This window comes from Poecilia reticulata, linkage group LG7 (assembly GCF_000633615.1).
Source record: "Poecilia reticulata strain Guanapo linkage group LG7, Guppy_female_1.0+MT, whole genome shotgun sequence".
Classification (NCBI taxonomy): domain Eukaryota; kingdom Metazoa; phylum Chordata; class Actinopteri; order Cyprinodontiformes; family Poeciliidae; genus Poecilia; species Poecilia reticulata.
Genome location: NC_024337.1, coordinates 16,922,443 through 16,947,452, shown reverse-complemented (window position 1 = coordinate 16,947,452; position 25,010 = coordinate 16,922,443). Strand labels below are relative to the sequence as shown.

At 37.1% G+C, this 25,010-nt stretch overlaps 3 protein-coding genes across 4 annotated transcripts in view; 2 read left to right on the top strand and 1 right to left on the bottom strand.

Annotated features, from left to right (window-relative positions):
* The window catches only part of klhl12 (kelch-like family member 12), a 65,241-nt gene extending 58,557 nt beyond the window's left edge, over positions 1–6,684 (bottom strand). Inside the window, exons 1-2 of the mRNA XM_008414421.2 lie at positions 6,586–6,684; positions 5,232–5,307 (exon numbers count right to left, since the gene is read on the bottom strand). Of these exons, the coding sequence (XP_008412643.1) occupies positions 5,232–5,271 (40 nt within the window). The 5' untranslated portion in view covers positions 5,272–5,307; positions 6,586–6,684. The remainder of the gene's footprint in view (positions 1–5,231; positions 5,308–6,585) is intronic.
* Positions 6,685–6,773: 89 nt separating this feature from the next.
* peds1 (plasmanylethanolamine desaturase 1) lies at positions 6,774–16,817 on the top strand. Of its 2 annotated transcripts, none has more exons than XM_008414424.2 (6): positions 6,774–6,858; positions 10,029–10,148; positions 10,222–10,313; positions 11,089–11,233; positions 11,324–11,536; positions 13,201–16,817. In XM_008414424.2, the coding sequence occupies exons 1-6, from the start codon at positions 6,795–6,797 to the stop codon at positions 13,320–13,322; spliced, it is 756 nt and encodes a 251-aa protein (XP_008412646.1). In that variant the 5' UTR covers positions 6,774–6,794; the 3' UTR covers positions 13,323–16,817. The 2 variants fall into 2 exon arrangements, with proteins under 2 accessions (XP_008412646.1, XP_008412645.1); XM_008414423.2 differs by lacking the exon at positions 6,774–6,858 and adding an exon at positions 7,116–7,251.
* A 1,266-nt stretch (positions 16,818–18,083) lies between these two features.
* Positions 18,084–23,159, top strand: LOC103467758 (ubiquitin-conjugating enzyme E2 variant 1). Its single transcript, XM_008414425.1, has 4 exons — positions 18,084–18,161; positions 19,434–19,582; positions 20,545–20,670; positions 22,251–23,159. The coding sequence occupies exons 1-4, from the start codon at positions 18,140–18,142 to the stop codon at positions 22,395–22,397; spliced, it is 444 nt and encodes a 147-aa protein (XP_008412647.1). The 5' UTR covers positions 18,084–18,139; the 3' UTR covers positions 22,398–23,159.
* The last annotated feature ends 1,851 nt before the right edge of the window (positions 23,160–25,010 follow it).

The following is a 25,010-nucleotide window of genomic DNA, read 5'->3' as shown; positions in this document are numbered from 1 at the left end:
GAATTGGTGATCCTCGTTCCATCTTGGCTTCAGAGAGACTGACACTCTAATAAGCTCTTTTTATACCCAATCATGTTGTCCTAATTGACCTAATGAGTGTTAATTGGTCTTCCAGCTGTTTGTTATATGTTCAATTTCCTTTTTCCAGCCACTTATTGCTACTTGTCCCAACTTTTTGGGGATTTGTAGACACTGTGAAATTTTGAATCAACATATTTTTTCTTTAAAATGTTACATTTACTCAGATTAAACTTTTGATCTGCCATCTATGTTCTATTACGAATAAAATATTGACATTTGCCATCTCCACATAATTGCATTCAGTTTTTTTTGTTTAGTGTCCCAACTTTTTTGGAATCCGGTTTGTATAAATGAATATTGTACGTTTCTTTTTTGCTTAAAGTGGTATAATATGCATTTTTTTTTCTTTTACATATCTCTAAATAAAGCAATACTCTTCTGCCACCATTAAGTTTCCCAGTAGGGACGTTTGTAGGGCAGTAACTTACAATTATTTTAGTAATCGGTTTTACTATTGACTATTTTGACTATTATGATGAAAAAAATTTCACTTTTGCCATTTTTTATTTAACCACTTAATTTTTTTTCTTGCACAATATTAAAAACACATTAAACACAAAGAAACAAATTYCTTTTATTATTTGAGCTAAATAGACACAGAGACATGCTGCCCCCTTGTGGTCTGATGTAAAACTGTCTTTTCCTAAACTACAGGATACGTTTTTGTAGAAAACCGTTTTTCTGAACACAAACGGACTTTAATTTACACAAGCCAGTGTCACTTTCCCTTGATGTCTTTAATGAGAAAATAAATATGTTTTTATCTTGCTTACTTCCGAATCTGTTGTCATAAGACAAAAAATGTCAACTCCCCGTTTATGAAACCTGACCTGGTTTTAAAGAATTATTCTGCTTAGAGTTTAGTTCTGTAATAAGGTCCAAATCTTTTGTTCCCCGTTTCCCATGTTTTAAACATGATAATTAATAAAAATAAATAAATAAAAAAAATTAATCCGATTTTCCAATATCAAGAAAAAGAATCCAGTGTCACCGAGCTTGTGTCTGTTTTAAAGGTTTCTATTTCTACAGTCATGGCCAAAAGTTTTGAGAATGACACAAATATTATATTTTCACATGATCTGCTGCCCTCTGGTTTTCATGTGTCAGATGTTTTCATCACATACAGAAATACAATTGCAGTCATATTATGAGTAACAAAAGCTTTTGACAGAATGAGTTAATGCAGCAAGTCAATATTTGCAGTGTTGACCCCTCTTCTTCAGGACCTCTGCAATTCTCACTGGCATGCTCTCAATCAACTTCTGGACCAAATCCTGACTGATAGCAGTCCMTTCTTGCRCAATCAATGCTTGCATTTTGTCAGAATTCCTAGGTTTTTGTTTGTCCACCCGTCTCTTGATGATTGACCACAAGTTTTCAATGGGATTAAGATCTGGGGAGTTTCCAGGCCATGGASCCAAAATCTCTATGTTTTGTTCCCTGAGCCAGTTAGTTATCACCTTTGCTTTATGACAAGGTGCTCCATCATGCTGGAAAAGGCATTGTTCATCACCAAACTGCTCTTGGACGGTTGGGAGTTGCTCTCGGAGGACATTCTGGTACCATTCTTTATTCATGGCTGTTTTTTTAGGCAAGACTGTGAGAGAGCCGACTCCCTTGGCTGAGAAGCAACCCCACACATGAATGGTTTCAGGATGCTTTACAGTTGGCATGAGACAAGACTGGTGGTAGCGCTCACCTCGTCTTCTCCCAACAAGCTGTTTGTTTGGAAAGGTGATTCATCAGAGAAAATGACTTTACCCCAGTCCTCAGCAGTCCACTCCCTGTATCTTTTGCAGAATATCAGTCTGTCCCTGATGTTTTTCTGGAGAGAAGTGGCTTCTTTGCTGCCCTCCTTGAGACCAGGCCTTGCTCCAAGAGTCTCCGCCTCACAGTGCGTGCAGATGCCCTCACATCTGCCTGCTGCCATTCCTGAGCAAGCTCTGCACTGCTGGGAGCCCGATCCCACAACTGAAACACTTTTAAGAGACGGTCCTGGCGCTTGCTGGTCTTTCTTGGGCACCCTGGAGCCTTTTTGGCAACACTGGAACATCTCTCCTTGAAGTTGTTGATGATGCGATAGATTGTTGACTGAGGTGCAATCTTTCTAGCTGCGATACTCTTGCCTGTTAGGCCATTTTTGTGCAGTGCAATGATGACTGCATGTGTTTCTTTAGAGGTAACCATGGTTCACAGAAGAGAAACGATGATGCCAAGCACCAGCCTCTTTTTAAAGTGTCCAGTGGTGTCACTCTTACTTAATGACAGATTGATCTCCAGCCCTGTCCTCATCAACACCCACACCTGTGTTAATGGAGCAATCACTGAAACAATGTTAGCTGGTCCTTTTAAGGCAGAGCTGCAATGAAGTTGAAATGTGTTTTGGGGAATAAAGTTTATTTTCTAGGCAAATATTGACTTTGCATATTCTGGAGTATATGCAAATTGCCATTATAAAAACTTTAGCAGTAGACTTTGTAAATATTTACATTTGAATCATTCTCAAAACTTTTGGCCATGACTGTACAATTCTCATTAAAGTGAGTATCTGATAAGCTACCTCATAAATGTGTAATTAATCCCGTTATCTCATCTGGTGAAGGTGCAGAACTGCTATAAACTATAAACCTGTTGTTGATGCCTAAAGATTTAATTAAACACTTTCTAAATTTTTTGGTTCAATCTATTGTGAGGGATAATAACACACTTAATGATGGTACATTTAGATGTTTTCTGGATCTGCATGTGTGAACAGATCCAGGCACGGTGCAACAGAGCTTTACATGCATGCAACCTTTAAGAACATTTTACAGAACATTCCTTTTTAACAAAAATATTAAGTTTATTTATTTTTTTTTCTGTCCATTTCTCCATTCACAAGTCAAAAGAAGACAATAAATAGAGTACTGGTGAAAAAACAAGATGAAAGTAGTACAGAAATAGATAAACAATATTGAAATTCCTATCCATAGCAAGAACACAGGTTAAATATTCACTCAACTTGCAATTTTTCCACATTTATTGAGTTAGAAGCACAAGCTTTAATGTATTTTATTGAGATTTTATGTGATAGACAAAGTGAAATATAACTGTGAAATTAAATTTAAAAAGTTAAATTTTCATAGCTCATACAATTGAAAAATGCACTGAGCATTTTGTATTTGCCCTCTTTAATCTGATGCCCCTAAATAAAATTATAAAGAAGCCATCTAATTAGTTCAACTTTACAATTATGCATGCCTTTGTGCTGGTCTAGTCTATGACTCCCAAGAAAAAACACAGACATTTGTGACTGAAATGTGGAAAAGATTCAAATGTGTGAATTAGGGATGCTCCGATCAGGTTTCTTGCTGCCGATTCCGATCACCCATAAGGCCGATCTCTGCAGATCACCGATCTTTGCCGATCGCCTGAATTGGTTGTTGATTTTTCACTTTAGGTATAAATACTGTTGGGTAATCTGGAAAAATAAAAAAATTATCTGGTAATAAATCCACCTAATTAACGTAAACATGCATCATACATGTAGGCACAATAGAGCAGCTGCTCAGACAAATTAACAACTGAAAAACCTGCAACCAGTTAAATAACATTTAACAGTAAAGTTCTCTGTATCCTAAATTATTCATGAGTCAAATAAATCTCATAACACTTATTATACCAAATAATGTCTAGTAAAAGAGGGAAACATTCATTCAAAGTCGGAATAAATGCAGGCTACATCAAAATAAACAATCCCGAGTTACTAAATCCAAACTCCCTGGTAGCATGGCTAGATGATTAATGCTGGTTCTGATTGGCTGGTTCTGACAGTTGAGTAATTCTGCAGAAAACAGGAGGAAGGAGAGGAGATCGATTATTATTTATTCATTTTTTCATAAATTATCTATCATGTTTGGACATAGCGAAAGTTTTAATATGCGAATGTTTTTGTTGTTTCCGTTACGTGCTGCAGCTTTAAGSAGAGGTTCGGTGTGAGAGTTCACTGCTCCACCTCTAGTGAGGTCAAGAGCGAGAGCAGAACCAGCGTCTTACATCGCAGCTCGAAGACCTAAATTATTTTCCGGTTTATTTGTTTAGCTTTCTGACCGTCATGCTAATCCGGGTGAGTGTTGGTAGCTGTGCGCTGCTTTACCTGCTAGCTGCTGCTCCGGATGTCCTTTTTTCCTGCATTGAGCCTCGATGTAGCCGAACTCCGTCAAGTGCTTGTTTTTTAAATGCCATATTAGATTCGCTGTGTTGATGCATTTTGACGTGCTTCACTCCCGAGGTAATTTCCCCCCGCAACACGCAAACTCCCCGTTGACTCAGAGCGTTAAAGCTCCACAGGACAGGATTTACTGCTGCGCGCCTGCGCAGTGTTAAGGAAAGCTGCGCACGCAGGCTGCGAAGTGAGATAAATGAGATCAGCAACAAGAGACCGTGATCGGCGATTTTCACGGAAATCGGCCGATTATGATCGGTGGCCGATCGATGGGCACACCTCTAGTGTGAATACTTCTGTACTCCACTGTGTCAAATAAAATCATAAAATCTGTGTGCTGCCCGTTTTTCTTATTCCAAGCTTTATCAAAAAATTTACATTTATGTTTGTTACAGTCATCATTTCTGATAACATAAAAGTTTCTGTCAGATTTAACAAAGCAGTAGGATCTAATTGCTGAAAAGGTAAACTCCTTATTTTAACTAATGTTTCTGCCTGACAGATGGACATTTTAACCACTACTGTCCTCATGATAGATCAGTTTCATTTTGAGGTTTTTCTGTTTCTAATTAAACCCATCTATAGCTGCAGGAAGTATTGCAGCATTTACAGTAACTGGTAAAAAGAGAAGAACAGAAATAGCATCTCAGTGACTCAGTCGCATCCTCAGAAACGTTTATGTAAACATTGTTAATTTATTAGTCATGACCCACAAACATGGCTGCAACAGGAAAAAGAAGAGTTTACTAAACAGACAGTTTGTTTTGGCTCTTGAAGAAGTTAACTTTTTCTTTTTAAAGACTGAAAAACCATTGGGTTCTCATAAAACAGTTGCATCATTTTAAAGTTATTCTAAAGTGTGTTGAATTAAATTTTTCTGTAAAATCAGACTTCTCAGTCTGCAGACGTGGTTTCTGTGCGTATTTGATTTGTGGGAATTACTCACCATCTGTGACGTCATTATGTTCATCTGATATTCTCTTCATCCTTCTTTCTGAACCTCTTCTCTTTTTTCTCCAGTTCTACTTAGAAAAAACAACCACAGAAAGATAATTACTGTAATTTGAAAAAAAGATACTCAAATGAAAGTAGGGCTGCACAATATTAGTAGAACATGTAGTTAAAATAATATTGCACCACATTAAGATCCAGATAGCTTTTGATTTTCTTTTCAGTTTTTTTCTATTTACTCATTAGTCTTAGTGAACTTTAGCAACTTGGCGGCTTAAAATACACATAAAGGACGGCAGTGAAAGTCTGTCAAACAAAACAAATCTATTATTGACATGCAGAATTTGCAGGTATAGCACCGAATACACAACAGACTACCAAATATTGAGATATGACCCCAGAATCTTCTTGCCACTGTGCATTACGGGACAATAATGTGATCTGATATTTTGCGCAGCTCTGATTATTGCAGTGCTGTTTGGGTGGCGTAATAAAAATATAAATACAAATAAAAAAAATCACTGGGGCAGCTGCAGAGTACTGACCAAAAAGAGAAAAATATGTCATATCCCAGAGGTCCTTAAATCACTCCTGTTTGTAAAAGGATAGGTTTCAAAATCTTTTTTGTCTATATAGCAATAAATGGTCTTGGGCGTGAATGCTTCTCAGAGTATTCAGATCCTTCAGGTCATCAGAAATCTGGTCATTAAATATTTCCAAATTCAGGCCTCAAGGTCAGATGTTCTGCAACTTTTAGATATGTTTCTGCTTCAAGAAACCTGAGTCAAATAATAAATCATTAGCAGGAGTCTGGAGAACTTTACTGCATACCGAGAGCGAGGGCAATTTAGCTATTTGATTCATGTTGAACTAGGGACACATCTAAAAGTTGCAGAACATTGGCAGTCGAGGCCTAGAGTTGAAGAAACCCGGTTTAAATGCACCTCAGCAAGAACCACTTCCTGAAAATCTGCCACATGTTAAAATTGTATACAAATATAGTATGTTTGTATATTTTCAAGTGCAAATATCTTAATTCACTTAAATTAAGACAAAACTAACTTGTAACTTCAGCAAGATATAGGAGCTCGTTTTAAGTAAATAATTTCTGAATATTGTTAAAAGTACTACTTAAACTGGCAGATTATTTCACTTATAACAAGATATTTCCCCATATTATAAGTGAAATAATCTGCCAGTGGAGCTAGAACTTTTTAAAATCCATATTAAGAAATTATTGACTTGTAAAACCCTTCAATATGTTGCTGAAAAGTTACCTGTAAGTTAGTTTTGTCTTATTTGCAGACAATATATAAATGGCGCATTATTACTCCATTTTTTTCACCAACCTGAGGTGTAAAGATGAAAAATTGTGACTGCTGCTTCTTTGAGAAAATAAAACTTAACTTCTTCTTCTTCTTAAATTTTAAACGGCGGCTTGCATCCAACAATATACTTTACTCCACCTAATTTTGTGTTATTTTGTTTTTACAACTCGAACACAGCTGGCATTTTTTTTAAAAAACGCTCATGGACCGACAAATACGAGGGGTAACGAATGTTGCTACAACACCAGTTCCGCCCGTTTGAAACGTGCCATACGCTCACAGCGCCATCTTCGGGTGAGTTTCACATCTACAGCTGAGGAAACAGCAAGGGTGGGGCCAGGAAATGAAATACTCGCAATCTGTCTCTCTATTGGTTGCTCTCCAATTATGGAAACATTTTCTCGCGCTGCCATTGGCTCTTGCGCTCATCGATTTGTGTCTGATTGGTTGAAAACATTGCTATATCCGTCGGATGAGATGTTCACGATTCCGTTGGTTCCCGGTGCTGTGAGTGGAAGGACCGAAAGGGGCCGGGCCCACAGAGGAAAGAAATGGCGAGTATGGTCACCGAGAACGGGTGTGGAGTGGCAGCGGAGACCGCACAGCCGCAGGGTCCGGGTCGGGGCGCGGTCAGATGGGGCTCACAGCACGCCGGTGCCCGAGAACTGGCTAGCCTGTACTCGCCAGGTGAGTGGATCTTCTGTACAGCAGCGTCGTTTGTGGGTTTGGTCCTGCCAGCTTGAGTGTTGAAGAATAAGAGGGTGTGATATATAACGACTGGTTACCTAGTTAGTCACCAACAAACAGACGCCGATGAAAATCTAACCAATTACTGTGCGAGCGACAACAGAAATGCCTTTGATGACCGGAACCAGTCGGCGGCTGCTCTGCCTGTTTTGTCCAAGCCACAATGCTTTTGTTACACAATAGGAATCATGTGAGATTGGTTAAATTTGTGTGGAGTTTGTGTGCAGCGTTGACATTTCCAGCACTGAGCAGAGGTTATGGGAATACCTTCTCCAACAGGGTTGACGTGCAGACCTTGACCTAAAAACATCGAGCTCTTAAACTATGTCAGGATTCCTCTTATTACAGTACAGGTTGGACTTGATTAACAAAGTAAACAAAGTAAATCCTCCACACCCTTTATACAAATGTAATGGTACGTGCTCTGCTCGGATCAGCCAGCATATCTAATTTGGTTGTGTGCGGTTACAGACCTTTTCCTTCCTGTGTCCTTTTTAAGATAATTTTATTTATATTGTAAACAGGTGAGGGTTTTCTCATCCCTTGATCTTCTTGACTTGTGTTGTCACGACCAGAAACTGGAGTGTATTTTATCTGGTTGTCATATCATAGACCTACAAAATCATTTGTATTCAGYCTTCCTTACTCTGAAGCCCCTAAATGAAATCAATCACAGCCAGTTACCTTCAAAAGCAAAGCTTAATGCAGAGGTAGGTTAGGAAACAGCTTGTTGTCAGAGCATRTATTGGCTGTACACTATATAAATGTTGACAAAAGAGACAAAAGACCATAGTGGGAATTTTAGAGAGGGGAGGGTGACAGTGGTTCTGTCTAGATCCCTGTAGAAACTCTTGCTAAAGGGGCAGCATTATGTATTTTCCAGGTAACTATGTTGCCTTCATTTATAAATATCCTGTATATCAAACATAACTTTAAAGGAGCAGCAATTTAATGCCTTGAAATTGGGCCTCGGTCTCTTTAAAAAGCTCCTGCTCTTTCTGACACAACCTTTAGCTACTCCATTGAGCTGTTTACAAACTTTCTTAGGAGCGTTGGGTTGAGAAATAGTTTGTTTGAGCTCAGCAGACTCTCGGCTCCCCCAGATGTTTCCTAAATGCTGCTGCTAGTCTGGAGGAGCTGAGTGGGGAAGGGCTGCTCGGTGAGGCGGTAGCACAGCTTGGAAACTCCAGCTTTGTGTAAAAAGGCGGCGCTTGGTGAAAGCAAGCGTTTACAGTTGAATGGTTGCCACGGGTGATTAAAAAGATTTCTCAAACATGCATGAAAAATCAAAGCAAAACTCCAGGTATATTTTTGATCAAGGAATAACATTATAAAATGAGGAAAAGCTAAGAAATGAATACATTTTTTTTGCATATCTGCCCTTTAAGAGCCTTGAGACTAAACATACAACCAGATCCACAGTGGACTGGTTTAGATCAGTGTTGCCGTCCTTCATGGTTTTGATGTGTTTTGTCTCCAGAACACCAAATGATTGGATTTCTGTTCATCAGCCTTTCATTTCAGGTGTGCAGTAAGACGGTAGACGCATGCAGGACAAGGGTGGAGAAACCTTTAAACATATTCAATTTAAATCAAATTACATTTATTTAAGTGCATGCAGACATGTTGCAATAAAATCGTATGATAAATTAAATCAAGCTGGTAACACTTTATTTGAAGGGGGTGAATAAGGCTGTCATGACACTTTCATAAACATGACATAACACCTGTGATGAACATGAATAAGCCTTCATGAATATTTATGACTTGTCATAAAGCGTCATTCGGTAAATTATGACACTTTTAATACAAAAGTTGACATTATTCAAAATGTCTTTGTTATGACAACTTGACATTAACCAATAAATCATTACTGTTTAAACTTTACATTTAATAACATAAAGTTACCTAATTTTTAAAGTGCAATCAGTAATACTTTTATAACAAATTTATATCAGTGATGATTTCCTGGTTCATGTCAAGTTGTCATAACAAAGACATTTTGAATAATGTCAACTTTGTATGAAAAGTGTCATAATTTACGGAATGACGCTTTATGACAACAGTCATAAATATTCATGAAGGCTTATTCATGTTCATCACAGGTGTTATGTCATGTTTATGAAAGTGTCATGTCAGCCTTATTCACCCCCCTTCAAATAAAGTGTTACCATCAAGCTCAATAATTTCTATTTGCATAATTTATTGCTTTTCCCTTTCCACGAAAAACTGTTTTATTTACTTTGAATATTTAAAATGCTCTCAAAACAACAAAATTATAATTTATCACAATAACTTCTGGGACAATTTATTGTCCAACAAAATGTGTGGCAGGTCAAAGTGCAAAACAGAAAGACCTGAAGTGTGTTGAAACGGCCTAGTTGAAGTCCAGACCTAATTCTGATTGAGAATTTGTGGCAGGTCTTGAAGACTGCTCAATATTCAATCCAAATGATCTTAAGTTGCTTTGCAAATGTGAATGGTTTAAAAAAGAAAAAGGAACAAGTTCTTATCACATAAATTCCAGTGAAATAAAGTAAAGTTTGTTGTTGCCACTTTAAGCAGGAATCTGATAAGTTTTATTTTTGGAGGACACGTTATCACAAGTAGGTCAGTGGGTCAGAGATGGACTGGAAACTCGTTTGGACTGTTAATCTAATCAGGAACATTTTGCTCTTTCTTCATTTTATCCTTTTTGTTTCTGTATTTCCTGGCAGGCAAACGATGTCAAGAATGGATCAGCGTCATCTTCTGCTTTTCTCTCATGGCCTTCAACTTAATTCACCTTCTTGCCAATTTCCATCTGGGACATGTGTGGTACATACAGCTGGGCATCGGTAAGCTCTGAGCCCAGAATCACACACGGTGTGGATGTTTTTAGTTTTTTTCTGATCATAACTTCTTCATCAGTGGCAGGAATACTCACCGCTGACTTCGCGTCGGGACTCGTACACTGGGGGGCCGACACATGGGGATCAGTGGATCTACCCATCTTTGGAAAGGTAAGATCTCAGGGTTTCCACCAGAGCTAAAACAATTAATCGATTATTGAAATAATTGTCAACTAATTTTGTAATAAATTAATTGTTAACTGGTGTATACAGACTCAAAAAAATGACAATTTTCCTTAAAGAGCAGCATTCTTAGATGAGTAAATGAGCCAAAAATGTGCAAAAATGTTTGCATTTAATATAAAAATAAGAAACGAAATACCTTTATCTGTTAATATGTAGCTTCAGCCTGTGATAAAACTGACTTTTAATTAACTTTTCAGCAAGATATCGGAGCTTTTCAATAATTCCTTCATATTTATTATAAATAGTTCTAGTTCTGTTGTCAGATTATTTCACTTATAACATGGAAAAAAAATTTTTGTAGGACAATTCAAACACAAAATCTTTTTAAGTATTTTTTGTGTAAGTTCTGGTGCAAATGTCTTAAAATAAGACAAAACGTACAAGTAACTCTTCAGCAAGACATGAGATTTTTTCTGTCAATAAATCCATAATATTTGTTTTTAAACAGTACTAGCTATAACAAGACATTTTTCCCATGTTATAAGTGAAATAATCTGCCAGAGGAACTAGTACTTTTTTTTTCTTCTTTTTTTAAACAATATCAAGGAATTATTTACTTAAACAAGCTCTGGAAAGTTACCTGTAAGTTAGTTTTCTTATTTCAAGTATACAAAGATTTTTGCACTAAAAACTGCTTGGAAAGATTTTGTGTTTCCTGTTGAGGTTTTGACTAACGGCCCGGGTATTTTCCCTCCTGAAGGCGTTTATTCGGCCGTTCAGAGAGCACCACATCGACCCCACAGCCATCACCCGTCACGACTTCATCGAGACAAACGGTGACAACTGCATGCTGACCATCGTCCCTCTCGCAAACATGGCCTTCAACTTTCTCACGCTGTCCCCCGGTGAGCGTTCCCACCAGCAAAAATGACATTTTGTCTGGAAACATTAGTGCGGACGGTAAACACGAATCGTCTCGGTTTTTCTGACTGCAGCGGAGATTTACCACATCTACCCGTGGTACTGCTACTTGTACGCGCTGGCCATCTTTGTGACGCTCACCAACCAGATCCACAAGTGGTCGCACACGTACTTCGGCCTTCCTCGCTGGGTGGTGCTCCTGCAGGACTGCCACGTCATCCTTCCTCGCAAGCACCACCGCATCCACCACGTCTCCCCTCATGAGACGTATTTCTGCATCACCACAGGTTCGTCTCTGCCGCCCGAGTCCCAGAGCCTGTAGGGAGCAAATCAGTTACTCGCATAATAAATTAAAATGAAATGGATCATTTCAATTCTGATTTAATATTTCTTAAAGGGCAGAAGACTTCATAATTCATTTCACTTATGTTTTCAGTCATGTGTGGTTTTTTATTTACATTTTATTTATTGCTTAAGGTTGTTTTATTTTGGTTATTTAAAATATCTTCAGGTTTCAGTCTTTAGTGTTCTTTACAAACTTAAAGCAAATTTAATCCTGCATAATTATGCCATTTATAATTGTATTACTTGAAAATGGTGTCAAGAACACATTATCATTTGTAGCAAACATTTTTGGGACAACTTATCATGACAGGCCTATTTAAAACATTTTTATTACTATAACTGTGGCTGTTTTGATGGAGAAAAATACACAATTTAGGATTAATTTCCCCCTTTATTTCTTTAAGTTTTCCAAATATTCTTTTTAAACTAAATGCCTGATTCTGTACCATTGGCCCCCATTCAAAATGTTCTTTATGAATTCACCTTTGAAATATTATTTCCTTTTTCATTCCCTGGTTTTCAAGTTCCTTCAAAATCTTTTATTGTTTTCTATTTGTTACAGATATATTTAAAAGAAATCTACCATCTGCCATATTGGGGAAAATTTATATTTTGATGACTTTTCAATGTCTTTGACAAATGGAGAGATCAGAGTCAGTTCAGTGTTGCTGGTGTAAAAGTTGTCAAAGTGGATACAAGAGCGGTTAAAAGTCCTGGATATTTATTGGTTTGGTGAAAACTGAAGTTTGATGTGCAATTAATTTCATACAGTTAAAAAAACAAAAGTACGTATTCATACATGGTCATCTTTATGAAAATGTTGACTCAAATTTTTTTGTGTCGTGATTCAATTAAAAATTTTAATTGAGTTAATTTCAGGGTCTGTAATCAGTCACAATTACATTTTAGTTATAAACCATATACTGACAAAATAAGCAATCTCAAATCCAAAATGACTTTTTGCTGTCCCATCAGATTGTTTTTGGAGCAAAAATTAACCCTTCGTGGGCCAAAAGAACTCCATTGTCATCCATTATGGTTTGCTGCTTGTGCGTAAGATCTGCAGACGAAACAGAAACACAATACAAAAGCTCCAGCTTTTTAAAAAATGTTTTACTGGGAAACAAAAGAGACAGCAATCAATTGCATTAAAAATTTAAAGCAGTTAGGAGGCAAAGTGGCAAAACCTAAAACTGCTGCTGCGCAAGTTACTGAATAGGTCGTTGCTAGGTAACCACAAGAACTCTACACATTGTTGCTAGGTAACCAAAGAGAGTCGGTTACTTATTGCTACCTGTCTTGCTTTCCCTGAAATTAGTGAATAATCTATCAGGCGTATTACCTGTTGATATTGATCACATGTCTATCTCAATACATGTATTACTGATTTATTGTGAGGCCTATTTATTAAGGTATATTTGCTGTTTGAACTATTGAAAATATGAAGTTATGAGCGTGTTTTGCAGGGCTATGAAGAATTCATGGATGTAGTGAAAATAATATTTGCATGATAATCGTTAGGTTTTATTCCGAGGCAGTCTGATGGAGCACTGAGGTCTTTCTTTTCGGGTGAAGTTCATTTTCTCTCCGTCTCTCCTCTGTCCAGGTTGGTTAAACTATCCTCTCGAGAGGCTCGGTTTCTGGAGAGCCTTGGAGGATCTCATCCAGGGCGTGACGGGAGAGAAACCCAGAGCGGACGACTTAAAATGGGCTAAGAAAGTGAAATAACTCTGAAGGCTAACTGCATCCTACCTCAGCAACCTCTGGCTCTGCCCAGGCTTCTCGTCGTGTTTTCTCGCCTCACTTAAAAACTGCAGTTCACAGGATGAACGGCTAACAGTTTCTGATGCCATAGCTTTAAGTCTTGCACATTTTTTCTTTTCCTTTCACCAAGCGAGGGCTCCGTTTCTGGGATTTTATTTTATAGCTTTTCTACACGGATACATTATCTAAACTGCAATATGTTATAAGCTTTTTATTTCTAACACAGGTCATCATTTTTTATAGGTTTTTGCAAATAATGTATCACTTTCCGAAGGAGGTGAGACTATTACTCTGACCTGAACCAGCGCTGTGGAGAATGATCACACGCCCGATCAGGAGAGCTTGAATCCACATTTTTACTCGTCACCGCTTTATTTTCTGTTGAACGAAGAAGCTCTAAAGAATCGAATTTGATCTGAACGTCCTAGAATCAGTCAGTTATGTAGGATTTCTCTAGAGGCGTTACCATTGTTGATAGCTTGTGATCAAGTAACTGTTACATTTGCTATCTACTTGCACATTTGGGTTTGGCTCTGCACACTTTTTGATAGTTTTATAGGATAAGTGGAAACAAAGTGAGGCAGAAATGTGTTTTTTGTTTGTCAAGAATTATGAAATTTATATCTTTCTTTCTATAGCACAGCCATATTTATTAGTAGTTTAATAAATGGATGAATCTGTTTCAGCAGGAGAAAAAGTGAGCTACTAAGTAATCTAAATAAGTCTGAAACTGACAGCTGCTCTCTCACTTCCTTATCGATAGCTTTGCCTGTTAAAGTTACTTTATAAACCCAGCTTTAATAGTCGCAGTTACATTATCAACGTCCTTACTGGATTACTTCAAATCTAAGGACTGTGGGATTTGTTTTGCTTCATTTTTTCCACTTTCAAGCTGAACCACAGCAAAATGCCTCTGGCCGAGGAAGGGGACATCAGAAATATTACACACAGACTTCAATCTGTAGAAATAAAGATTCATGCTCTGGAGAGGAATACCAAGAACGACCCTGGTTCAGCTCAACAAATAACTCAAAACAATGACCAGTTCAGTGTTGCACAAAGACTTCAGTCAGTAGAAATGAAGATTCAGCGGCTGGAATGGAAATGAAGCAACTCTTCCTCAAAACAAACGGAGAGTTTGCGTAAACCTCACCCACGAACTGAAAAAATAAATTCTCACATTTTGAATCCGACGAGACTAATAATCGGCGTGATCAGCTTTGAGCTGAAATATTCCCCATCATCAACACTTTAACACTGACTACACCAAAGAAAACTAAACCTCACCTTCAAATGCCAACAAGAGGCAGGACAAACGCATCCAGCCCCCAAAGTGAACACCAAGAAAACTAAATGAATGACAAAACTGCTTATTGTCGGAGATGATCAATAAACAGATTTGGTCATTTTTCCAATGATAAGAGAATGAAAGTACTCGTTCCCCAAAGACATTGTCTGATATAACGTAGAAAATACTCTAACCACGAATGATCTGGACAAACAAAAGTCTTTACCGTTCTTCTGAACGCTGTTGGGGAAACTAAAACTGCCGGCTTGGCGACCTTCATTCACAACCACAGGATATTCTGAGACCGTTGTCATCTCTTCGGACGAGGCGGACGATGTCTTAATAACTACGGAACAAAGCTACTCACTGCAAACCTCTTTCATTTTATCAACAACGTGATCACCGCTTCAGAAGAACCGACTCAAGGACGTTTGATTAGGATGCAGCTGGAGACAGAACGATGCCTCCATTAACATCCCAACACACCTGTGAAGAAATGTCTTCTCCTGGACCTGAGATTATTAAATTCACGGATACATGAACAACCAAGTTCTCAAAATACGACATTTCTTAGTGCTCACAAAGCACACTTCACTTCATCAAAAGTAAACCTTTGATTCTCCAGAGACAATACTAACTTTTACTGGACGATAAATTGTCCCAGAAGTTATTGCGATAAACGATAATATTGTTGGTTTGAGACCATTTTGAAGTAATATAATGGTAATGCAAGAATACATCCTCAAAGATCAATACGCTTTAAATTCTATTGAACATTTAACACTGGAGCTCGAGGACATTTTGAATATCCAAAATAAGAAACGTCAAATAAAATAAATCATAAAGTCTCCGTAAACAAAACTGTCCTTCAAAAAACAGGCTAGTTGAGACAAAAACACCAGACTGGAGTCTTTTATCATCCAGTTTTCAGTACAGACAAAAGAAAAACGAGCTTGTTTTAATTTATCATACGATTAATTGATTTATCGCTTACTGCGGCAGGCCTACTCAGAGCAGCTGTCATCATTTTGTGAGATCGGCTTCCAGACGGTCGCTTTACACCCGTCCTCCTCCAGAACCGGCAGTACGAACCGGGCAGTACTGTCCGGATCACCAGAAGAAAAAAAAAAAAAAAAAACTGAAATACTAACATCAAACCTCATGAACTTTCTGCCACCAAGTCACTTAAACAGGTTCTGCTAAATATAAGACAATTAAAAGGACTATTAGTTACTGACTTCATCACTGAGCATTATGTTGATTTCTACTAAGATAGTTGCACCAGAAACTAGACCAAAAATACTTGGTAAGATTTTGTGTTTTTGCAGTGCAGTTTAAAGGATGTTTTGTGCTTCTTGTAAATCCGTAAGATGTAGGGTAACTACTATTGATTATTGATATAAAAGGCTTAAAGAGACGCATTCATTGGTAGTAAAGACTCGGATGACGTAGAACTTTGAACTGAGGATTTGTGGTGAGCTGAACGGGAACCCAAACCACTTTCTCTCTTGGCTTTAGGTGCTTTTGTTATCGATTTGTTGTGCATAAATGTTCTCTCCAAGTGCTCTCAGGATTGTAGTTGGAGCCATTTAAATACATTAGTGGGATTTTCTTGTGTGGGGTGAAATAACCACTCCATTAGAAGAGTTAAGGATATCATTTGAAATATTAAAACTAATTGATCTTTGAGTTGAGACGGATTTTGTTGGGTAAAGCAGGCAGTAAGTAGACTGACACATTCCTGGTTGTTTTGTGGCCGTGAATCAATACAAATATCTCCTGTCTGTCTGTTTTTCTGTTTTGTAAGACTGAACGATCAGAAATGTATTTACACACCATATAAAGATAAAATCTTGATTTCTGGAAGTTAATGAGCTTCTCATAATGACTCCTAGGTTTTTTAAATTAGTTGCCTTATGCTTCCCTTAAGGATTTACAGTAAATGTTGCCGCCGTTATTGGAGAAAACGTTCTGAGTGACTTTATTTTGCCTGTCATGACTCACTTCCTCTCTGAGGTGGGACCCACATGGATGTCGGTGTTGGTCGGATGCCCTTGGAGATGAAGCTTAGATATCAGAATAATGCCTTGATGCCTTTTTGTTGTCTTCCTTATGGGAGGCTTATGATGTACATATTAACCTGTATTTATAAATAAACTAACAAACACCAACTTTTTTGTGTCTGTTCTTTGCCCTGAAGTTATTGGATTCTTTAACCATACATCTAAAAGTATTAGAATATCAATAAAAGTTTAATTCACCGTCTAATTAAGTGGCACAAATGTCACAAAGTTGAAAAGCCATCCTGTTTTTCCAAATTAAAATGCAAATTATTGTAATTATTTTTTATCTACACGGCAATAAAATAAACATGCAATATTTTTTAATGAAGCAAAGTGGCATTTTTTTTTTTGTCTGAGTTTTCTAACTCTTTAGCAATTTTCTTCAGTTTTTCTAAGCTTTTAAGATACTCTCAGCAATAAAAACAAGAACTTTCTTTAAGGAAATAATTTGATAAGCCCAGTTTAATAAATACATGAGCTCTAGTTTTTATTTTTTTAAAGTCTGCTTACTATGAAATGAACCTGCTCCAGTTTTCTGAGAAACTGAAATTTTAGACTTCATTTGGTGCAACATAATGTAAATCAGGGGTGTGAAACTCAATGTAACTTAAGGCCACACCATGAAGCATGAAACTCCTCAAAGAGCCGATTGTGGCAGAAATTATTAGCTAAAACTACTGTTGGAATATTGTAGCTTTCTCTGCATTCAATTAGAATCTCTAGAAGTGTAATATTTAGCATCTGAGTAATTTATACAAACAAAAACTCATTTAATTTGATTAAAATTACACAACCATTATTTTGAAGTTCTATTTCTGTGGCTCTTTGCAGTCTGGGCGGCCACAGAAACAGGTACTGCGGGCCTCAATATTGATGCATTTGATCTAAATTAACTGAAAAAGGCTTAAAATATATAACTGTGTAATGAATGTATGAGTTTTACTTTTTAAATTAAAGTCAAAAATCAACCATGAAGAGGTGGAAACTATATTTAAGAGTATGTTGAATTTTTAAAACGGGGACCTGTAAACAACATTAGCTGTAACACTGTCTGTACATCCTAGAAGTCGAATAATAGACCTATTAATAATTAAAAAGCAGCTGGTGTAACACTGGAGAGCAGCAGCTGTTGTTCCTTTCTGTTATTTTTTATGTTCACTATTAACTAATCTGTCACAGCTCACCTCATATTGATTATAATATGTAATCAATTAACTTGATGCATTTCAAAATAAAGCTTGGACTTTATTTCCATAATCTTATTTCCTTGAAGATATCAAGGGTGATAATTATTATTATGGTCTCAGGGTTTTTATTTAATTTCCTCCATAGCAGCAAACATGTTTATAGGAGGAAGAAAGAAAAAGCAATAACTGCAACGTGCGCGCGCACCATTGGGCACGTGCGCGCTCCCGCTGCGTAGCGACAAGATGGCGGTCGCCACCGGATCAGGTAAATGATAAAAAAAAAACATCTTTAATCACCGAAAGATTGTCTTTTCCAATTCGCTAATCTATACATCTTCATAGCCAATGATTTATGAATCGACACTAGCTATGTAGCATAAGGTGGAGATGTGTTTTAGAAAAGATAAACGCGAAATAAGAGCTCCAAAGAATGAATAGGAAGCGATGGCAGCAGCTAAGCTAACCTAAATTTAAAGTTTAAATAAACGATGTTGCAGGATTGGCGAAAGAATTTCCGTACTGTCGATTAGTGACTTCATTTTTCATATAATTTAGCTTAACAATGTGAGCCTCTAAAACCAAATGTCGCCTACTGTGACCGCGTCCCCTCCGCGTACTTATTTGCAACATTGAAATATTAACCGACGCTGAAAACGGATGTCACCAACCGGGGTTTGTCCCCTAGCTGATTGTTGGTGCATCCGCATTCAGGCGTGTTTACGGTCAGCAGCGACGGGACCTGCTGCGGCGGTCCGGGTTGTGCAGATGCCGGTGGGCTGCAGCAGCTGGAAGCGTGGCTGTTTGTGTGGAGGGCGCAGCTCTGCCTCCGTCTCACTGCAGAGGCCAAGTGATGCAGCAGCAGCAGCAGCACGACGGCGGGACCACAGTAAATCAAAACAACAGCGGTGGTTGTAGGCCAAATTCACCAGGAAGGCACGGAACAAAAGAATGGAGCAAAAGCAAGGCGATATTTCATCATTTTAGATGATCAAAGAGCCACCTGGAGACTCCAAATGCAGCAGATGAAGTTTCAATGTTGCCCCTTAATTCTTATTCATTGATGAGATAAAACCGCATCTAATTCACAGAAGTGCTTTGATACCTATTTAATAGTCGAATCACTAGATTGGTATCAAAGCATTTCTAATAAAATCCTCCATTCAGTTTCAGCTTTACTTGGTAAAAATAAATCTCCTATAATCACTTTTTGCTATTCAATTATTAGTCAGTTAATCATAAAATAGTCAACAGATCACTGTACTGATGTTCAGGCAAGCAGAAAGAGCTGAACGTTTCACATGTTATGTTACAAATTTTAGGCAATACAATTTTTATTTTCCTATTTAAAAAAGGAATAGTTTTGCATCTTTTAGTATAAAAGGTTAAAATCAAAATATGGAGATTGTGCCAGCCTGATTGAATACTTGTTTGATTACCCAATTGGATTAACCTCAAGTTTTATTGCAGTAACTCGGCGTCTCGTCAACAAACAGCTTAACGAGATGTATTTACACCTTTGTTTTCTTCTCACAAACAGGCGTTAAAGTCCCCCGTAACTTCCGACTTTTGGAGGAGCTGGAAGAGGGTCAGAAGGGCGTAGGAGACGGAACGGTGAGCTGGGGCCTGGAGGACGACGAGGACATGACCCTGACACGGTGGAGAGGCGTGATCCTCGGCCCGCCAAGGGTTAGTGGCGCCGTTTCAACACCTAACGGCCTCGTAAGCCGTTAAGCAGCAGAGGTTAAAGGTTAATGCAGTGCTGTATGACAGGAAAGGTGGAAGGTTTGGGCTGAACATGGAGCTTCAGAGAGCAGATCCGGGCCGACGAGCATGACGAGTAGCTGTGATTAACACCAGCTTTCCTCTAAAGGCCAGCAGAGTTTTTATCCTTAGACCGCTGAGTTTAAACCATATCGGATGCCAAACAAATATCATTTCTAATAAGTAAAATCACCAAAGTTTTTTTTTTTAAACTAAGCATGGACTATTTTAATTAAATTATCAGATTTTATTGTAGGAGCAGGAATGTAGATCCAAAACTTCCAATGTTTTTTTTTTTCACTTTTTTTTGTTAAATAAAAAACATCCTTTTGTTTTATTTTGGCCTCAATTTATTAAAACACATCAAATATTTAATCTCTTCTCAGCAATAAACACAGGATCTGGTTCTGTCTTCATTTATTTAAAAATTACCATTGTAACTGGGAAAAAAAAGGAGTAAATTTCCACTAAAAAACTCAGAAATGTTGAGCTAAATCTCAGAAAGTTTCTAAAAAACATGGTTAAATAAGGTGCACAAAAAACAGATATAAATATTTATTTTATTATTTAAAAGAATTGAATTTCTTTGCATTGTAACATTTTTTCTAATGTGCAAAAATGAAAAGTGTGCAAAAAAACAGCCTTTTTTTAACCCATTAATCATCAGAATAATGGATCACTGCAGTAATCGTTGCAGCCCAACTGGACAGATTCCTCAGAAGGAGTTTGGTTTATTGTTGCTGTGTTTACACGCTGCTCACTGTTTTTAATTGTACTGTAAATGTGCTTAGTAAAAGTTTGTATTTACACATTAAATATGAGTAGAAGCTGCATCTTTTCCCGTTTCCAGACTCGGTCTGCTAACCTCTCTGTCCGTCTGTCCACAGACGAGTTATGAAAACAGGATGTACAACCTGAAGGTTGAATGTGGGCCAGGCTACCCAGACTCTCCGCCGTTTGTCAGATTTGTGACCAAGATAAACTTGAATGGCGTGCACACGTCCAACGGCGTGGTATGTAAATCCCCAAAGCTACTAGTTATGATGACTATGAATGTTATCTTCTGTGATTATCTTTGATTATTTGTTTAGCATTTGCTTCAGGAGTGGCTGTTTAAAACCAGAAGGGACTTTTTCCCATGTCTGTTGTGCAGTGATGAGGTTCCTGTTTCAGTTTTATGCTTGTAGGAAAAGAACAAGTTTGCCTAGATACATGTTTATGATTTAAAATTGGATGGTTCTATTATGATTTATAAGCTGATTTTGGTTCATTTTAAAGTTAATTTTTTACATTTTGCCATGTTATAACGACAAACTGTAATGTATTATGTGATGGACCAGCATAAAGTAGCACGTAAAAGGGAATTTTAAGAGTAATTATACATTATTTTTCCTTTCTTTTTTTTAACAAATACAATCTGAAAAGTGTGGTGTACATCTGTATTCAATTCCCTGACTCTTTATTTTGAAAAACTGCAATTTTAGTGACAAGCTTTTCATGAAGAAATGTGAATTTTGTCTCATTCTTTGTAAAATAACTCCAGTTCACTCATGTTGGGTGGAAAGTGTGAACATCAAGTCTCAGATCTGGACTTTGACTAAGCCATTCTTACAAACCAATAAGGTTTGATTCTGTTGAAACTTTGGCTGCAGAGTCAAAAAATCACTTTTTATTTAGGGGTATTGTAGGAAAAGAAGTTTAATACAAATGCTGTTTGCCAAACCTTTTAGTAATAAAATAAAACACTTATCTGAGTTGGTCCATTGCATAAAACTTCCAACATAACTTCATTATGTAGTAATGTAATAAAATGTGGYTGTAAAATGTAATAAAACATCATTAAAACTACATCATGTAATAAGTGTTATAAAATCCTCGAACACATTTTGAATTGATTGTCAACATGTCGGATAACAACAAGGATTCAGGTTACGAGTCTGAAATGGCGACTAAATGACTGAAAGTTTGGACTTTATTGACCAAAGTTCAATTTAAACGAGTGTAAAATCCACAACATTATCATTATTAGAAAAATAATGATCAGTTTGTTCATTTATCACATAATGCGCCACATTATTACATAATTTCTAAAAAAGGAGGAACCTCTGCATTTTGGTAATTATTAGCGCAAAATATAATGCCACTGCACTGCAAAAACAGGAAACCTTACCAAGTATTTTGGTCTAGATTTTAGTGCCAATATTTGAGTACACTTAAAATAATTAAAAAGCAGCTTTTCAGCAACACACAGGAGCTTGTTTTAAGTCATTTATTCATCAACATTAATGAAAAAGTATTAGTTCCACTGGCAGATTATTTTACTTATTCTGTGGGGAAAAAACCTTGTTATAWGTGAATTAATCTGATAGTGACTTGCAAGTTTTGTCTTATTTGAAGTGTACCAAGATATTTGCACAAGACCCAGACGTTGAGATTTAGTGTTTTTGCAGTGTACTTATGTGGCAGAAAGAATTAAAAATGGCTTCTGGAGTTTTACGTAAAGATGTTTTATTGCATTTTGAACCCTGATGTCATTGCGTGTCGCGRGTGTTGGGTCTGAAACTTCACCTCGTTGACGTCTGGCTCTCCGCAGGTCGACATGCACGCCGTGACCCCGCTGGCCAAGTGGCAGAACTCCTACAGCATCCGCATGGTGCTGCTGGAACTGCGGCGCCTCATGATGTGCAAGGAGAACATGAAGCTTCCTCAGCCGCCAGAGGGCCAGATGTACTCCAACTGAGCTTCAGCTGCTTCTCCTGTCATGTTCCTCTCCTTCTTCCTCCCTCCGACTTTCTCTCTCTGTTTAGTTTTAATCCCTTAATCCGAACGCCATGCCATGAGACACTCCACCTTCCACCTACAAACATGCAACATAAGCAGCAGGAGACGTAAAAGCGCCAGAGCAGAGACATTAAGAGCTACTCAGAAAGCACCTAGATCCTCTTCATTAGTCGTTCCAGGCCCTGGACTTTCATTAGAAGTCATCCAAATACTGTACATCGTACTAATTATTATTATTTTCCAGTTATAAATGTTAAAATGCTGATTGTATAATAACAAACTTCTTGAGTGTTTCTCTTTGTGTGCTGCCTTTTGTATCATAGGAAACAGCCACTTTAACATGCACCACCATACTTAGCTAAACGTGGCTTGGAGAAGATGTACATAAAAATCCCATTTTCTCTCCTTTTCTTTTTTTTACTGCATTCCACGTGGCAATAAGAATGTCTATGTGTTCAGATAAATCTAGATGTGTTGCTGTGGGCTTTGCAAAAATGTTTTTGTACAGGTGCTCTTGTAAATGCATAATGTTTAGAGTTGTAAACATTGTGTATTTATATAAAATTATATCCCAAGAGGCATTGTATGCAATTAGACCTGCATTTATATCATGCTTGAAAAGAAAAGTGAAATCAGCTACCTCTTTTGGCCCAACTCGATGTGATGTACTGCATTATTGTGTTTCTCTCTCCATTTTCTTTCATAAATCTCTATTCATGCATCTCTGCTGAAGGTCATTGTGTATTCTGCCACAACATGACACGTTTAGTAGGTTATTATAGCGATAACCTGGAAATAACTTGATTTTGAAAGATAAATGAAAATGTCCAATTCTTTTTCCTCCTTCAGTCTTGGCTGAAAATAAGCAAACGAATATTCAAAACTAAAGAAAACCAATTTAAAAAAGCACATCAGATGACGTATAGATGCGTCTAAATTAATTAAAGCAGTGCAGCAGATGTCAGATTAAAGGGTTTAGGTTGGCACTTATGGGAAACTTTCATGCTAATTTGACCAAAACTTTCCAGGAAAACAAGTTTTGAGCAAGAGGTGAGGAACCTTTATCCACTGTTGCTCTCACTCATCTTTTCATTTTGTCAATTTCTCATTTTCTGCAAATAAAAACTAAATGTTTGCTTGGATTTTTAGAGACATGTTGTCAGTAGTTCGTAGAATAAAAGAACAATGCTCATTTTACTCAAACCTATAAAAAGGAAAATCAGAGACTGATCATTTTAAGTGGTGTTTCCAGAGCTGTATATATAAAAACAGAATTAAGAATAACTTGCTGATAAAAATTACAAGAACTTTTAAGTCATATTATGAGAATAAACTTGCATGAGAATAAAGTCTCGTCATGATTTTATTCTCAATATTTATTGTCATTACGACTCAATTCTCTTAATACTGTGTTTTCTTGTATTTTGATTTAATTCTCATAATTTTACACTTGTAATTTTCTCCTAATATGGCCTCAAAACTCTGTTGTAGATCTTAAATATTAAAACTTAAGACCTGGGAATGACATTAAAAGCCAACTGAAATTTTCAAAATATATTTAAAGCTTTTTAGGGTCTTAATTTTAGATGAATTTTAAGGATGCGCTCACATCCAGAAGTGATTCTGATTTTACTCAAATAAATTATATAAAACGCATTAGATATAATCTGAAACGAAACTGAATAATCTACATTTAGAGCCTGCTGACATTTATTCTGATGAGTTTCTACTGTATCAGCTGATGATATTTTATCCATGATGTCTTATTTATAAATGTTGACAAAACGCTAAAGGTGCAATGCTGCAGTTTGCAAATATTAACTGTGATGGTATATCAGACAAATTACACGGCTTATGGAAAACATTACTGATTTGAGCTCTTTTTTTCTCCAGAAAACTAATATTTAGGAAGCATAGCTGCTAACTTGTGTTAGAATAAGAGGAAGATTTGACTGAAAAGCAACAAAACAGACAAGATTTAAGCTGAATTCAGCAGAGAACATGTGGAGGAAGTGAGACACATGACTTTTTTCTGAGCACGTAGTGCTGACTGTTACTTTGATCACGTTTTAACCCTAAAAGTTTACTTTTCTTCTTAGAAAGTGGAAGCTTATGTCAGAGGTCTGTCCAGTTAAAATAAAGTCACAACAGCAGCTTCGACAAACAGATACAGAGTTTTAAAACCACATTTTAAAAATGTTAATTTAAAACTATCTAAATGTAATATATTCACACATTTTTATCAGTAATTTAGTTCAAAAGGTGAAAGAGATTCATTGAAAAGTGAACAGGGTGTTAAAATGAGAATTTGTTCTACATAAAAATAAATCATGAGTTTACTTGTTAGTAAAATGATTTATAAAAGTTGAGCAACACTGGTTTGATCCCAGATACACAGACTTTCTTACTGCTGTTTTTTAGTTTCTCCTCAGTGATTAAAAAACAACCATTATGTGGCTACAGCATGAGTTCGTACCTAAATGTCTCCAGAAATACCTCAAACTGTCACTAGATGCTCATTTTTTATTTTCAAACTTTTACTTAACCAGATAAAAATTCACAAGAATCACCT

Coding starts and splice junctions, on each gene's coding strand:
- peds1 (XM_008414423.2), top strand. CDS start 7,116: ATGGCGAGTATGGTCACCGAGAACGGGTGTGGAGTGGCAGCGGAGACC. Junction 10,149..10,221: donor GTACATACAGCTGGGCATCG/GTAAGCTCTGAG, acceptor CTTCTTCATCAG/TGGCAGGAATACTCACCGCT. Junction 10,314..11,088: donor ATCTACCCATCTTTGGAAAG/GTAAGATCTCAG, acceptor TCCCTCCTGAAG/GCGTTTATTCGGCCGTTCAG.
- LOC103467758 (XM_008414425.1), top strand. CDS start 18,140: ATGGCGGTCGCCACCGGATCAG. Junction 18,162..19,433: donor GGCGGTCGCCACCGGATCAG/GTAAATGATAAA, acceptor TCTCACAAACAG/GCGTTAAAGTCCCCCGTAAC. Junction 20,671..22,250: donor TGCACACGTCCAACGGCGTG/GTATGTAAATCC, acceptor GGCTCTCCGCAG/GTCGACATGCACGCCGTGAC.